This window comes from Festucalex cinctus, chromosome 3, assembly GCF_051991245.1.
Source record: "Festucalex cinctus isolate MCC-2025b chromosome 3, RoL_Fcin_1.0, whole genome shotgun sequence".
Taxonomy (NCBI): domain Eukaryota; kingdom Metazoa; phylum Chordata; class Actinopteri; order Syngnathiformes; family Syngnathidae; genus Festucalex; species Festucalex cinctus.
The window spans coordinates 30,853,472-30,869,878 of NC_135413.1; the positions used below are offsets into that span (position 1 = coordinate 30,853,472).

At 40.8% G+C, this 16,407-nt stretch overlaps 2 protein-coding genes across 5 annotated transcripts in view; one reads left to right on the forward strand and one right to left on the reverse strand.

The window, feature by feature from the left end:
- Positions 1 to 265: 265 nt before the first annotated feature.
- On the reverse strand, positions 266 to 14,146 carry snx1a (sorting nexin 1a). Its single transcript, XM_077517558.1, has 15 exons — positions 13,727 to 14,146; positions 10,467 to 11,370; positions 9,413 to 9,579; positions 8,363 to 8,438; positions 8,233 to 8,276; positions 8,020 to 8,161; positions 7,857 to 7,935; positions 6,746 to 6,821; positions 6,523 to 6,636; positions 6,364 to 6,457; positions 5,973 to 6,178; positions 4,062 to 4,205; positions 3,910 to 3,990; positions 3,750 to 3,821; positions 266 to 2,307 (listed from the first exon to the last, which is right to left on the reverse strand). Exons 1-15 carry the CDS (start codon positions 13,829 to 13,831, stop codon positions 2,257 to 2,259), a joined length of 2,355 nt encoding a protein of 784 aa, XP_077373684.1. The 5' UTR covers positions 13,832 to 14,146; the 3' UTR covers positions 266 to 2,256.
- sv2 (synaptic vesicle glycoprotein 2) overlaps positions 13,540 to 16,407 on the forward strand; it is a 42,254-nt gene continuing 39,386 nt past the window's right edge. The window contains exons 1-2 of one of the 4 annotated variants that reach the window (XM_077517562.1): positions 13,540 to 14,565; positions 15,501 to 15,599. In XM_077517562.1, the coding sequence (XP_077373688.1) occupies positions 14,481 to 14,565; positions 15,501 to 15,599 (184 nt within the window). In that variant the 5' untranslated portion in view covers positions 13,540 to 14,480. The remainder of the gene's footprint in view (positions 14,566 to 15,500; positions 15,600 to 16,407) is intronic. The other 3 variants (XM_077517560.1, XM_077517561.1, XM_077517559.1) reach the window with 3 other exon arrangements.

Consider the following 16,407-nt stretch of genomic DNA (forward strand, 5'->3'; position numbering starts at 1 on the left):
CCGTTCGTCACAGTTGCATATCCCGCCGAACCAACGGCAACTAACAAATACCGCGAGAATTCATCTTGCGAGAGCAACATTACAGTAAACAAGACACACACACACAAATAAATAAATAATTTTTTTTTAAAAAGACACAGAAGGCACGTTTTTATTACGTGTAAACAGTGCAACGTTTATTTGATTTCTTCTCCAAGTTAATAATTTCCATGACACAGGTGCACATTGGTGACATTTTTTTTTTTTCTTGTTACGGCCGCGGTGAAATAATTGGCGTGATTTAACAACATGAAACGTCGTCAAGGAAGTGCGTAGCATCGAAACGTGAACACTGAAGCTGTGAAACTTTTCGCTTGACTTCACGACTACGCACCCGACTTAGTTTACCATAGATGAGCCTGGCGAAGAACATCAAAAAAAAATGTTTATAGTCTCAGGCTGTTTCTGGATGTTAGCTGCAATGCACACTTGATTGCAGCAAGATTCCTTCAACAGTTTGTCACGTCAATTAATGAGAAAAAAAAAAGATGAGGGGGGAAAAAAAAAATGCTTGTTTGATGTTTAAAGCAAGTCATGCTTGTTCTTTTGTCCAAAAGTACGAAGGAATATTTGGGCTACGCTCAGTGAAAATGAAGTTACGAGCAAAAAATATCACAATAGTCGTACAAAGTCATTCTGATAATCAAGTCATAATTTTACAAGATGAATAAGGGGGGGAAAAAATCAACTAAAAAGAATTAGTAAAATAAAGACATCATTTGACACGAAAGAATATACAAAATATTGTTCATTTTACAAATATTTTTTCCTAAATGAGTTAACTTGTCATTTCTATTTTTGCGGGGTAAATGTAATCAATCACTAACATTGCAACAGTTATGCAATTAATCGTATAAATCGCTAATTTTGTTATGACTTTTTACAGTTTTGATTGTGTGCACACCAAATATTCATTTTCACAGTAGATGAAACGGAAGGGGGAAGAAAGTAACCATTTAAAAAAAAAAAAAAAAAAAAAAAAAAAGTTTGTAATATATGCAGCTAGGAAGTAAAGACATCAGTAACGTTTAAAAAAAACAACAAAAAAAACATTACATCTAACTTTCAATCCATTTTTTTCCCCACTTTGCATAGGGAAAAAAAAAAAGGAAATAAAAATGCCATTTGTGCGTAAGGTTTTCTGCTAGCAAAGAATAGAAAATTCACAGCTAAGGATTTAAAAAAAATAAATACATTGTTAACCAAGGAATGTTTGTAACAATTATTTGAATTATTATTTTTTCATTGGTTTTCATGTAATAGGACCAATAGGACAAATGCAGCAAAATCACTCCAAATTTTTTTCCCTTGTTTGTAAATTTTGCATGCAAAGCAGGTGATTTTCACAGGATTTTTTTTTTTGAAGTGATAAATTGACTGAATTGTAAATTCCACTTTTTGGGGTTTACTTCATCATGAACTAGCCGTGTTAGTAACAAATTTTTGCGATTTTTGTTTTTGTTATAATCAAAAATGAACAAATGCAGAGGAAGTATATGCACTTTTGTTTATTAAGGTTAGCTACTAGCAAAAAAAATAAAATAAAATGTAAAGTCGACTGTAGTTTCCATTTTTCACCTTCGTAGTACATTTGAACGACTTAATTCAAATTTTTAGTGTTAATCCAAATACTCCTTCGTACAGTAGAGAATAAAAAGAAATGCAAAATACAAAATTTCTTTTGTCATTTTGTTACGTTGGCCTAAAGTGTCTTCATCGCGTCCGCTCTTTTGTACAAGGCACAGATAAGTGAAGTCATTTTTATTTCTATTTATTTTTTATACACAAGCGACATCAAACGCAGGATTGCGATCGAATGCCCCTTCGCCCGTCTCAGCATCAACAAGTTGAACCAAAGAAAAAGAAAAATCAGCTGGTACTTAAGATTTTTTTTTTTTTTTTTTTTTTAAATCCAAGAAATTTTGGCTTTTTATCCCTTTTGAGTCGTTTTGCCAGAAGACTATTTTCCATCCGGACGCGCCGCAAACGACAAACGCGGACGCAACCGGTCGCGCGTCCGTTTTATAAGAAAATATTCGCGATAGGGAAATATACAAGAGCGAAAGGGCTCGCTGATTGGAAAGCAAGAAGCGGCTCGATTGTAAACTCTCTTTTGCGCCGTCTTCCTTGGTTTTAAAGGCAGGAGGTCGAGTGTGAGCCAAAAGAAAGAAAAAAAATAAAAAAATAAAAAATCTAAAGGCGAGAATCGTCCTCCAATCAGGCGATGGCTTTCGCTTCGGGTAAGAAGGCCTCCCAGTACTTGATTAGCTGGACAACAACACACACGGGAGAGATCACATGATTACACAAACAACTGGAGCAGAAAAGTTCAAGTAAGACCTGCAGGGGGCGCATACAGGCATGCGGATGGCGCACATTAGGAGTTGGAAAGAGAATAACTAGAGCTGCAAGCAGTCATCACAACCACGTTGGGAACGCTTCAAAAAACAAAAAACAAATGTTTTTGCTGGTTCACTCAGTTAAAAAAATAAATACAAAATAATAATAATCTTTGTAAACAGCGAATCGCCACGGCAACAGAATAAAAAAAAAAGAAAAGATTTTGCTGACTTTTCATCTTTAGATGAGAAATCCAAAATGTTGGACGATGATTGGATAAATTCTTTGGTACGCAGTTAAAATATGACTTGAGCTGGGTTAAATCGATTTTCATTCTTGAGCCTGATATCGATTCATAAAACCATGAATGGATTATTTTAATGTCTTTTTCGCATGAATTCATAAGAAAATTTAATTTTAAAGGCCTTTTTTTTTTTTTTGTATTTTAGGTTTTCCTTGAAATTTACTGTTCACGTGAATTTAAAAGTATTTTCTTACATTATAATATATATTATAATTTATATATATTCTAATTTTAGATTAGAATTTATAGTAATAATTATAATATAAATAAATAAAAATAATATAATGTATGTATATTATTATTAATTATATATAATATAATGAAATAATGAAAGATGTGACTTGTTGCACCTTAAGACAATTCAGAATCAGTTTCATTTATATTTAAAATGATCAAAAATTGAAATAGGAAAATATTTCCATCGCATCTTTGCCGATTTTGTGTAACAATTACGCGATTACAACGCGTTACTTTCATTAATAAACTCAACCATTTAACCAAAAATTTCATTTGGAACGTAATGTTTGTGGAGTTTTTAAATCATGTCCTTGATATTTAACTCATTTGCTCCCAATAACGTGTAAACACGTTTTTTTTAATGTTCGAAGTGTCCCAAAGACGTATTTATACGGGTTTTTTTTGGTGTTTTTTTTTTTAATGCTCGAGCATACAGAAGGCTTTGATGCAGCCTCTCAACTGGAAAGACCGGCTGCAGAAATGGTAGTTATTACACAAACGGCCAGCAGGTGGCAGCAGAGCAAAGGAGATCAACCAGGGCCATCTAGAAAAAAAGCTCAATTACTTACAATTTTGAATAGATTTGTGAAAACTGATGAAATTTAGCTCTCTTCTAATGCTAATTGCTGCAAAATGGAAACAGAACACAATATTCTGTGGGCCTTGCAAAATCAGTCAAAATCTAGTAAAACAGTGAACGGGACTGCGAAATGTGAAAATGGCGGCGAGTGAATGAGTTAAGAAGAATCGATGTCCGATATATCGACTGAATGGAAATCGAACGGATTGAGGAACTCAAAATGGTTGGCCAGCCCTCAACGTTCCTCACCTGTTGCTGAGAGTTGAGCACATTCTCCAGATATTTGACGATCTGCCTTTTGAAGTTCCTCGCCTTTTCTTTCTGTGGGGAGACGAGTTGAACGGTGATCAGGAAGGCGTTTTCGTTTTCCGCGTTGCCGGCGTGACGGACGGGAGTCGAACCCGCGCACCTCAAATCGCATCACCTCCTTGCGCACGGTGGACGACACTCGGTCAAAGTCGCGCTCGAACTGCGTCACTTTGGCCTCCCACTGCGCGAGAGAAGAGACGAAAAGCAACGTGGGCAACTTGGAAGTTGCGTTTTCGGCAAAGTGCGTCTCACTTCGGTGATCTCCTCCTTGGCCAGCTGCAACTTGTCGGGTTTGTTGGCCCACTGCAGCTTGGCTTCGGCCTCGCGTTTCTTCTGCAGCATGCTCTGCGCGTCCTGCCAGCGCTGCCACGCCTTCATGCGGTGGTCGAACGAGCCCTGCGAATTGAGGCAACGCAAGGCTGAGCGGAATTCGACACATGGGGAGCGCATACGGGCACGTGGAGGTCATACAACACATACGGAAGGAAGAGTGGTCTTGACAAAATTTACAGAATGAAAAAAAAAAGAAAAAAGTTTTATGGTTTCATTTATAGAATCGTTACAAGCTATAGGGAGTGCATACATGCACGTGGAGGTCATACAGCACGTATGGAGTCGGAAGAGTGATCTTGACAAAATTTACAGAATGGAAAAAAAAAAAAAAAAAAAGGTTTAGGGTTTCATTTATAGAATCGTTACAAGTTGTAGGGAGTGCATACATGCACGTGGAGGTCATACAGCACGTATGGAGTCGGAAGAGTGGTCTTGACAAAATTTACAGAATAAAAAAAAAAAAAAGGTTTATGGTTTCATTTATAGAATCGTTACAAGCTGTAGGGAGTGCATACATGCACGTGGAGGTCATACAGCACGTATGGAGTCGGAAGAGTGGTCTTGACAAAATTTACAGAATAAAAAAAAAAAAAAGGTTTATGGTTTCATTTATAGAATCGTTACAAGCTGTAGGGAGTGCATACATGCACGTGGAGGTCATACAGCACGTATGGAGTCGGAAGAGTGGTCTTGACAAAATTTACAGAATGAAAAAAAAAAAGAAAAAAGCTTTATGGTTTCATTTATAGAATCGTTACAGGCTGTAGGGAGTGCATACAGAAACTTGTGAACAAGTCCTGGGATTACACAACTCTTTCTGGGAGTGCATACAGGGAGGTAAAGGTCATCCAGTGCACATACTGAGTCACACAATATGAGCAGTTTTGAGCAATATCACAATTATATTAGGATGTTTCCAATTAGCAGACGTAGGGAGTGCACACAGGCGTATGTGGCCAAGCCATGCGGGTTTCTGCAGCAGAAACAGTACATCAGTATATATGAAGGGTTCTATCATGGGAAATTTTATCTACTTTTTTTTTTAATTTAAAGATTAAAATTTAATATAGTAAAAAGATTCCACATAGGGTGTTCATACAGGCTTGAGGAGGCCATACACGCCTAGCAGCCACATTAAGTCCATCAGGGATCATTTAGAATAGCCTTGGTGAAAAATTCACAGGATTGTTATTCTCTATTCTTCTTAATTGTATGTAAAAAGACAATAGGGAGTGCATACAGCCAACATGGAGGCCATACACATATACTAAGCCACATTATGAGCAGTCATGAGGAAATTCACTTTTTCATTCATAAGTTATTTATAAATTTCAGCCCTGCTGGATTATGTACATACACAAACACTCGTGCACACGTCCCGTATGCACACCCTACAAGTTGTGCTCGTTTTCTTGACTGAAATTATATAACAATTGAGATGTGTTCGGGTAATTCACAGGATGTTTGGAGGTTATAAATATTTTCACTTTTATTTTATGATTTCCAGCCTAAATATTATTCTTGCAGTTCTTTTTCAGCCTAAATATTATTGCAATTTTTTTTCAGCCTAAATATTATTCTTGCATTTTTTTTTCAGACTAAATATTATTCTTGCATTTTTTTTTCAGACTAAATATTATTCTTGACATTTTTTTCAGCCTAAATATTATTCTTGCATTTTTTTTTCATTCGAAATATTATTCTTGCAATTTCTTTTCAGCCTAAATATTATTCTTGCAATTCTTACTTAACTTAAAAAATGTAATAAAAATGTGCTTCTGTGGATTTGTGCTCGGGAGTCGTTCCGAGGTGGAGTAAAAGCGGGCGTACCCTGACGGCCCCGAGCAGTCGTATGAAATCGGCGATGAGCTCGGCGAAGCCGAAGGTGTCGTTGGCCGCCTGGTCCTGATGCAGCTGCTCCATCTTGTCCTCCACCTCGGCCAACTGCGAGAGGGCGCGGGACAGCGCCGTGTTGTCCTCCGCGCTGCCCAGCATGGCGGCGCTCTTGGCGAAGCTCGCCGTGTTCATGGAAAGTTCTGGCGACGGGCAGGTAAAAAAAAAAAAAAAAGTTCCACGAGTGGCGTCACAAGAGATCCGTTTCAAAGTGTAAATCGTCGCTAAGCAACACAAGATTACTTTTGTCGTCGTTAGCGTCTTGTCAGCCAGGCTGCCGCTTATCGTTTCCAAATGTTAAGAAAAATCCTGAAAGCGCGTTTGTTACCTTTCCTGTGCACGACCAGCGACTCCACCAGCGCGTGGAGCTTCCTGAACTGTTGGTCCGCAGACTCCACCTCCTGCAGCTTTTCCTCAAACCACTGCGGCCACAAAAACACGTTGGGCGTCATCTTCAACGGACCGGGAAGATGACGACCCGACTCACCGCGTCCGACTCGTTCATCTTGATGGTCATCTTGCTGACGGCGTCCGTCGCCTTGTTGATCATCTTCAGGAAGCCGGCGCCGCTCAGAGCCTGCGTGCTCACAGCCCGGGGCAACTGAACGCACACAAATGATATAAGGGTAACCCGACACGCTCACAAAAGCGGCTTTGAATGAACTGATTTGAGTTGAAATTCAAGGCGGCAGAACAAAAGTTGCTCTTACTTCGTCCCTCTCCAGGAACTCTCGCACGTCGGGGTCTTGGAGAAGCGACGGGTGAGTGACCACCCTCTGGAGGTACCTGTTCAAACCGGGAGAGGAGACATCACAGCTGGAGTTCTAAATATTATGCAAATTATGTTTTTCAATCATTTTTATAAATAGTCTACGCAAATGGAACTCTAATTTGAATGTTTTTAAACCAACACCAAATGATAACAGTATTGTTGTAGTGCTGTCACTATCATGCTTTCACGATTATCCTATTAATTATTCCATCGAATAACAGAGTAATACACGCCCAACTTTTATTTTATTTTATTTTTTTAAACTCCACTAAGGTGGGATTTAAGTTGAATTGAGTAGATATAAGTACTCATAATTTATTATCTTTTATACACAAGCATTGCTAAGCACCAACAAAATGACGCTAAACGGTTAGCAATCACGATTAGCATTAGTGCGCTAACTGTGACCACTTAAGATGAAAAAAAAACAAAAAAACTAAGTACCATTTAGTTCACACATACATCGTTATATGTACATTATACATGTAATAGCGTCTTAAAAGTCACTTAGCGACAATACTTCAACATTATTCCATGCGTAAACGCGGGTAGAGCTAACTGTTAGCTACATGAGCTCAACCAACTTCCTGCTCCTGTCTTTTTCTGGGCGCGTTTAGTGCATGACTGCCCTCTACTGGTGAAATGATGAACACCTAAAACCAAGTAGCAGGGTATATTTGTTTTTGGAATAATTACAGCCCATGTGCTTTTTTAGGACGTTCCGAACTCGCTTTCCTGTTTTTGGGGGAAGCTCAATCTACTGTACGGTCATAAATAAAAACTAAGTACTAGGCAAGTACTAAATTAATTAGTGAAAATTTTTAAGCAGACGAATAACATCCGCCATTCGGCCACTAAATGCCGCATTAACAGAAGAAATACAGATCATATCACAGTGACCGCCATAATAATAATAATAATAATAATAATAATAATAACAATAATAATAATAATAAAAAAAAGGTGTCTGTGTATATAAAACATGGATGGTTCCAGCAAATTTTTAGTCAACTTATGGACCAACGAATTACGGTGCAGCTCGTCGTCACCTCTCCAGGGCGCCTCTTCTTCTCTCCACAAAGTCCGCAGACGACGAGTCCTCCTTCCCTACCTTGACCTTGGTCATACCTGCCCACACCCGTGACAACAACGTGAGAGGGGCGGCGCGCTCGACGGCGGCCACGTCGGTCGGGCCGAAGGTGTTCGCCTAACCTAGGATGCTCTTCTCCGGCGGCGGGGGCACGATGAAGCCGTTCGGCCCGTGCTTCTCCGAGAGCTTCTCGTACAGGCCCAGGAAGTCGCTGAAGCGTCGGCGCACCGTGAACGTTTTGTTGCGGAACATGGCCAACGTGGTCTGGAACCAATTGAAAACTCTTGCGGCGCTTTACATGCAACAAACGTGTGGAACATTTGAATAAAAATTACCTGAGTGGTCACTTTGTAGGCCATGTAGGCGGTCATTCCGTCTCCTGGACACCAATAAAATGGCAACATTCACAACAGGTGTTCATTGGATTTATGGAATGATGCTAGAAAAAAAAAAAAAAAATCTCACCTATTTTTTCTGGGTCAGTAATAGAGACGGTGATGTCAAATTTGTCTTCCAACTCCGACTCCTCGTCTTCCTCCAGCTGCAATTTGTGATGGAGAATTCAAAATGTCACTTTTTTTTTTTAATTCAAGTTTTCTACAATGGTGACATTTTCCTCTGTTAGAAACACCAAACAAAAATTGTGGTGCTTTTATTTTGAGGTCTGAAAAGCATCATTATTTACTAGTAAATTGATTTTCAAGCTTGGTCACCAAAACGGCTTACGAACTGGCAGAATGTCACTTGTAGGGCGGAGAAAAAAAAAAAAAAAAAAAAAAAAGTCAACCAATTTTAAAAATAGTTCGACAAAAATTGTCTGCCTCAAAGTTCTGCCAGAACCATGTTTGGGCTGTTTAAGTTTTATACACTGACGCATACGGTATTGCAACGGTGGTTGTGATCTGATCCTTATTTCTTGTTAATGCACCATCTAGTGGCCAAATGGTTATTTGTCTGCTTGAAAAATGCTCACTAATTTCGTACTTGCCTAGTACTTTGTTTTACTAAAGACAATACAGCACATTGAGCTTGCCCAAAACACATAAAAGCAAGTCCTGAACTTCCAAAATATAACCTGCTACTCTTGTTTTAGGTGTTCATCACTTAACCAGTAGAGGGCAGTCATGCACTAAACGTGCCCAGAAGAAGTCAGGAACAGGAAGTGATTAAGCTCATGTAGCTAACAGCTGGCGCTACTCTTATTTACTGATGGAATAATGTTGAACCATCGTCTGTGACTTAAGACACATTGACATCATGCGTAATTTTACATATAGTGATGCGTGTGTGAACTATATGGTAGCTAGTGTTCGTTTACCCTGAAGTGGTCAAAGCTAGCGCGCTAATGCTAATCGCGATTGCTAACCGTTTAGCATAGGCTCATTTTGGTGGTGTTTTCTAACACATATGTATTGAATATAAATTGTGAGCACTTATTTCCACACAGAAAAAATGAGGATAGGATAGGATCATCGATTTTAAAAAGATTTGGTAGCGATACCACTAGTCACGTACTTCCTCCAGCGCAGCCGCCGGTGCTTTGGCCACACCGGCAGCGCTCGACATGGTGGGAGCTGACGTGGAAGGTTTGGTGGTGTTGGCGGTGTTGGTGGCTGCTGCGGCAGCGGCGGCCTTCTTCCTTTCGCTCCGCGGGCTCTCGAGCGAGAGCTCCACTGTGGCTTCTGCGGGAAGACACAATGCAAATAGTTGAACTTACTTCCATTTCAAATCATTCAATCTTTATTTGTATAGCACTTTTCATACAAAAAAAAAAAAATGCAAATCAAAGTGTTTTGCATAGTTTCTGGACAGAGAGGGTTCCCTCTGAGGAAACACTGGAAAAGTAAAATGACCAGACTATAATAATTTTTAACAAAATAAAACCGAGCTAAAACGATAAAAAGAAAACCCTAAAAGAATAAAAACGAGAGGAATAATAGTCTTAGGAGTGTTACGATATATAGATATCGCAATAAATTGTGATACTTTGTCTCCCGATAAAGTCATTGATACGCCGAGTATCGCAATATTTGTAGTTAATATACAGCCACTATAAACGGCTCCATTGTGCATGACTTATTGAGCAATTACTTGGCAGGCCTCTAGAGGGAGCACTTTATAAGAGTGGCGGGGAAATGGACGGAAGTGTTCAGGCGAAGAAGACTCATGAGCTTATTTTTACTTGTGTAAGACATTTATCTGTCCAGCAAGTGACTCAGTTTTGCATATGCTTCTATGAAAATGTGTATTATATCTTCAATTTTAAAGTTTTAAAACATATTTTAGGTTTTAACTTTTTGCAGCAGATAATTTCTAGAAGAATATTAATATATTTTTAATTGGATTTAATACGTAATTTTATTTACTTTTAGTGTTTAAGAAAGACATATCGTGAGATAATCATCGTGAGCCTTGTATCACATATTGTATCGTATCGTGAGGTACCCAGAGGTTTCCACCCCTGAATAGTATAATATGTTTAATGTTCCAAACATAAATGGACCCAAAAATGTGAAAAGAGGACCCAAACGACATCAAGCTGGAAGCAAAACAAAACTGGTGGACTGACCTGCAAATATATCCGAGCTTTCTTCCACGTGGACTCCGTTTGTCCTGGAGTTGAGGCGGGAGTTGTTGCCGGGGGCGACGGCTTCCTCCGCGAATATGTCGGCGCGTTTACGCTCCGGCGGGGGCCCGTCGCCCGCTTTGCCGCCGCCGTCCCTCGCCGACTTGTCTGCGAGCGGCTCGGCCAGCGGGTCGGCGGCGGCGGCCGGCTTTTTCTTGGTGCCCAGCGGCTCGACGAACAGATCGGCGTCCGTCTCGCCGAAGAGGCTCTTCTTCTGAGGCGGTTTGGCGGCTTTCATCTGACGCGGGTCGGCGAACAGGTCGCTGCCTTCTTCGTCTTCGAACAGGTCCGTGGCGCCGGCGTTTTGCTTCTGGGCCGCAGCTGGCGGCGGGTCGTCAAAAAGGTCCGCCAAAGGGTCGACGATTTTGCTCGGCGCACTCGGCGCGATGTCGGCCGATGAACCGATATCTAAAAGCGGCGCGGTTACTTTTACTTCCTGTTTTGCGGCACTGACCTCATCCAGCAGACTTTCTCCCGCTACTTCCTGTAACTGCGGTTCAGTTTCGCTTCCCAGTATGTCAACAAAATCGTCGTTGGGAGGGTTTTCACCGGAGGTTCTCTTTTCACCACTGGGAGCGAGCGAGGCGGCCGGCGTCATCCAGTTGTCGCCCATGAGGTCGTCGACGTCGTCGGAGGGCTCGCTGGGCGTCTTGGATTCCGAGCCGCTGCTGATGGGGTCGCTCACGGCGTCGCTGGGAGGCGACATCAAGTTGTCGCTCGACGTTTTGGAGCCCAACCCGCTGCTGAGGTGGTCGCTCGCTGGGTCTGCCGCAGCGTCGCTGGGGGGACTCGCCAAATCGTCGCTGGGCTGGCTGATCGTCGGCGTCTCGCTGAGGGACGAGTTGCTCTGGATTCAAACAAGAAACATCAAAATGCGTCGATGATTTACATTTGTACATTTTTCTTCTTTTTTTCCCTTTAACCTTTAAATCTTGAACTAATTTTCTCCCAAAAACGTGTAAATACATACGTTTATTTTAAATGTATTGTGTCCCAAAGACGTATTTATACGTTTTTCTTTTTTTTTTTAATGTTAGAACATACAGAAGGCTTTGATGCAGCCTCTCAACTGCAGAGAATGGGTGAAAAAAAATGGTAGTAATTACAAAAACGGCCAGCAGGTGGCAGCAGGGTATAAGAGACCAACCAGGGCCGTTTCCCCACAATTCTTAGCAGATTTGTGAATAATGATGAAACTTAGCTATAGTCTAATGTTAATTGCTGCAAAACGGAAACCGATAGAAATTTGATTTTTTTTTTCTGATGAAAGTAGAGACTCTAATGTTTCTTTTGGTAGGTTTTTATAGCAATAGAACACAATATTCTGTGGGCCTTCCAAAATCAGTCAAAATCAAGTAAAACAGCCCGGAGCCAGTGAAAATGGCTGCGAGTGAATGAGTTAATGCATTCTAATTATATTTACATTTCTCGAAAAGGTACAAATTTGTGTTTTATTATTGAAATTTTCGCCTTGAATTGCTATTACTGCATTGCATCACTACTGTATCGCACCAATTTCAGGAGGCAAAAATAACGCGACATCATTTCCAAATACGGCTTGAGTTTACTTTAACTCTTGAACCCTGTATGACAGTTGGCCGCTTGTGATTTGATTTTGTGGCTTTCTTGTCATTTTTTTAAGCAGTGTTTTATGTCATGTTTTAACGCGTTTCATAAATAAATTGGATTGACTGTACTACTCCTACTACTACTACTACTACTAATAATAATAATAATAATAATAATAGAAAAAATTGGCATCAAATTAAAAAAAAAAATACTCATTTCAACTCTTAACTTTGAAAGGTCTTAAATCACTTTTCAGATGTGCAAAATGTTTTGTTTTTGTTTTTTATCTTAGCTAAAAGACCTCTTAGTTTTAAAATTATAATCAGCCCAACAACAACAACAACAACAGTAATGCATAAAATTTATAAACCATTCCCTATAAATCTTTCCTTTCCCTTAAGACGGTGATCTTCTGCCACAAATCGGACACATTTCTCGAACCGCTTCCCGCCTCTACTCTCTTCTTCACCCTTTCTTCCACTTCTCATTACTTTTGAACAGATCACCCCAAGTACGTAAACTCCAGTACCACGTCAAGTGCCGACCCCCACCCTTTTTGGGTTTTCCTTCCAAGCTTTTCCTGAATGGGGAATGACCCTGAATAGGGGTCACCATTTTGTCTGAGCAGTCTCCAAATGTTTCTGTCAAGTATGTTCTTTTCACCTACTTCTTTCTCTTTCACATCGGATTTAATGCAGTTTTTCCATCTGGCTTTTCGTCATCCTTGAAACTGACCTGTGCTGTACTTCATCCGCAGTCAGTCTGGAAAAGCATCTTCATTTCCATAACATCAAGCTTCCTTTCTTCTACTTTTTGAGTGGTGCTGCTTCCAAACCGTACATCATGGCCGCTCTAAACCACTTCTTGATGAACATTATTTTTTAATGCAACATTTAAGTGATTGATAATGCTGTTGTAATCACCTTTAAATGATGGCCAGATATATCATCAAGGGTTTCCCTAGTTAAAAAAAAAAAGCAAGCTGGCACATTTGCTGTGTGTTACGTGTGTAAAACTGCTGAGTTTGCCTTTTTCCCCAAATTGCTGCCTTTTTTTTTCCCTTTTGAACTTTGACTCAGGCGAAAACATCCGGGTTCTAACCACGTGACCGCCACCCGCTCACATGACAGGAGGCTGCCTGCATGCATGGGACACTTTTCATCTCCATTCAAGTAAGAATCACTGCTAATCAGGACCATAACTTTTGCAGTCGAACCCCAAAGCCAACATCTCCATAAAAATATCACCCCCACCCCCACCCCTCATTAAAAAAAAAAAAAAAAAAAAAACTAATTACGCACAGTTAGTACGAGGTTGTCTCCACTCGCAACGTAAAGACCTCAGTTAATTAAATGACGATATTAGTTGTGATGCAATGAATAAATCACTTTGTACTTATCGTGAAAGTAAACGTCGTGTAATATAAATCAACATTTGTGACTTTTTTTGCAACTATGTGGACGCGAGTAAAAACTTTTGCAAAAAAAAACCCCAAAACAAAACGAAAAAGTGGCGACTGTTTTTTTTTTTTTTTCTTCTTCTTTTTTCTACGCACATTGCTATGGCTAACCGTCAACGAGTTAGCAGAGTATGGAGACGGAAGAAGCGGCGGTGGGGGGGAGTTAAGACCGTACCACACTCATGAAGAGGTCGTCTCCGTCGTCTTCATCGCTGCCTCGGCCTACGGCGTCTCCGGCGTCGGGGAACGGAGGAGGACTGCGCTCCGAGCTGGACGCCATCTTCAATTCGCTAATTTACAAACTTAACGCACAAGCGCGCGGATAGACGAGACACGACGGCAGTCGACGGCGGTCCGTGTTCTTTTCGGCAGGTAATGTTGACTCCTCCGCTGCCCATGCGAGCACACGCAACACGGCGGTGGAAAGTGGCGCCTGGGGGACGGTAGAAGTGCTCCAAAGTGACAGGGAAGTCGGCAGTGGAGTGAGGGAGGAGGGGGAGACGGGGGCGCGACGCCAATAAACCGCTGCTGTCACTTTTCACTTCCTGGTTAGCTTAGCGAGCTAGCACGATGCCCCACTTCCTATTATTATCCTGTCGAGTTCTAGGCAGAACACACCCCCCGTTGCAATGTGATTGGCTGATGTATCGAGACAGGCATGAAGCAGCAGCCAATTATGTTGAAGCGGCGCGCGTCCTACCGCCAATCATAATGGCAGCGGGGCGTGTCCTGCCTACAACTCCAGTGGGATTCCTCACTCTAGCCCGCTAGCCTCGCCAACTTACCAGCAAGCTAATACCTGAGCTACACAGTCACGAGACCGAGCAAACGCCGCGGCGGGTTGGACGATAAAAAGATGAGATGAGTTGGGCCAAGTGAAGCGGTGTGGAGCAGCACGTCTGACCGCAGATGTCTACCGATTTTGGGGGATGCCTGCTGTCAGTTCTGCCGGAGATCAAGAGCCGCTTCTCACGGGAAAGCGTCCGTTGCACGACGAGTCGGATTCAGATGAAGGTAAAAAGAAGAAAGTCGAGCCTCTTCTTTATGAAACGTTTTTTGTTTGTTTGTTTGTTTTTAATATTTTGTACCATTTAAATGTCTCCTTTCCATTTAGTTTTGTTTAAGATATTTGACACGAAACAAACTAAAAGTTTTACACGAATGGGAGTCTAAAGAAATTGATTCATTGTGTTTTTATTTCACAGTTAACAGATTTTATCAGTAAGGACTCGGAGTAACTATTTAAATACGTGTTACATTACATTTTATTGTATACACATTAGTAATGCTCAGTGTTAATGTAGTGTACTAGTAATATGTTTATTATTGCCTTAATACTTTGCATTTGGTGATTAAATCAACAATCGAACAAAGTACTGTACAGAACAACTTCTTTTTTTTTTTTTTTGTACCATTAACAATTGAAAGGTTTATATACACATTCGAAAAAAATTGTGGAATCATTACTGAAAATTTTTGGTTACAAATGATCTAATGTCATTTAAAATGCTTTGAGTTAAAAAAAATAATAAAAAGTAAACAATCACATTTTAGTATGAGGAATTTAAAGTGATTGAATAAACATTTGTGTCTGATTCAGAGACGTAGCCGCAAGGATGTATAACATTCAACATGAGAAAATGAATGCTCCCTCAGAATGTGAAATATTAACGGCCATTCTCACCGTTTCTAGATTTGCTTCTGCTTTTTGTCTTTTATTGTCCTTCTCAATTCAATTGCAGCTCAAAGTACAGTGCAGAAATAACAATTAAACTTAAAAGACAATTTAAATAAAAATACGGGAGGATATGCGGTTCGTAAAATGGATAGATGGATGGATGAATGAATAAAATACTCCTTTTTTGAAAAAGTGTGTGCCTGTGTTGATGGCTTCAAGTTGTCTCATGCCATTTTATTTTTATTTATTTATTTATTGTGTTCCCTTTTAGGTGAAATCTTATTTGAGAGGCGAACGTCAGTCGTCCCGCACGATGCCGACGAGGGCGCGTGCACCAGATTGACGTACGAGGAAGCAGTTGAGGCAGCAGGTGACGTATTTGACCCTATTCTAATGTATTGTTTTGTTGTTGTTTTTTTTTTGAAATGTTGACAAAATGGCATTTTCTCTCAAGTTTGAAACGGTTTTAAAGCGAGCAGCGTCAACAAGCATTTTCACTCAATCACCACAATAAATGGGTTCTTCGCGTCTTAAAACGACAACAAGCGTAGTAAACGTGGCATCCGGTGCTCGCGCGACGAGCGATACTCCCCCACCCCAGGCTGCGGGTGTTCACGGATGCGACACGTCAAGTGCGTGCGTGCGCCGTGCCCACAAGCAAATGAGGCCGCCCTGCTTCATGCACTCTTCTTCCTTGATGTGGTGGACATGGACAATTTAGACGTAGCACCAAAACGCAAATCTCCCGTCAGAACTTTCACAAGAACAATCACGCGCCGGTTACGAAACACGAAAGCCGTTAGCTGATGTTGACGTGATAGCGGGGGCGTCGCAGCGTGTTTGTGTATGATAGCGACTCTGTCAGCGTGACGGCTTCAGTTACTACGCCGCAATGTTGATTTGAATTTGACGAATTAACCCTCCTGTTAGATCGGTTACTCAGGAACAGCAACAACAGCAGGAATGTTCCCCGGGTCAATTTGACCCAGGGGTTTAATGATAAAAGCACACACCAATAAACATTATTAACTCATTCACTCTCAGCCATTTTTGCAGAAGCAGGCCTGTTCGCTCCCGGCTGTTTTACTGGATTTTGACAGATTTTGCAAGGCCCACAGAATATTGTGTTCTATTGCTATAAAAGCACGGAACCTACCAAAAGAAAGATTAAAGTCTCT

Excerpts from the sequence above, each read along its gene's own strand:
- snx1a (XM_077517558.1), bottom strand. The coding sequence starts at position 13,831 with ATGGCGTCCAGCTCGGAGCGCAGTCCTCCTCCGTTCCCCGACGCCGGA. Across the intron at positions 8,162-8,232 it reads CCTACAAAGTGACCACTCAG|ACCACGTTGGCCATGTTCCG; the intron begins GTAATTTTTATT and ends AATTGGTTCCAG. Across the intron at positions 3,991-4,061 it reads CCAAGGAGGAGATCACCGAA|TGGGAGGCCAAAGTGACGCA; the intron begins GTGAGACGCACT and ends TCTCTCGCGCAG.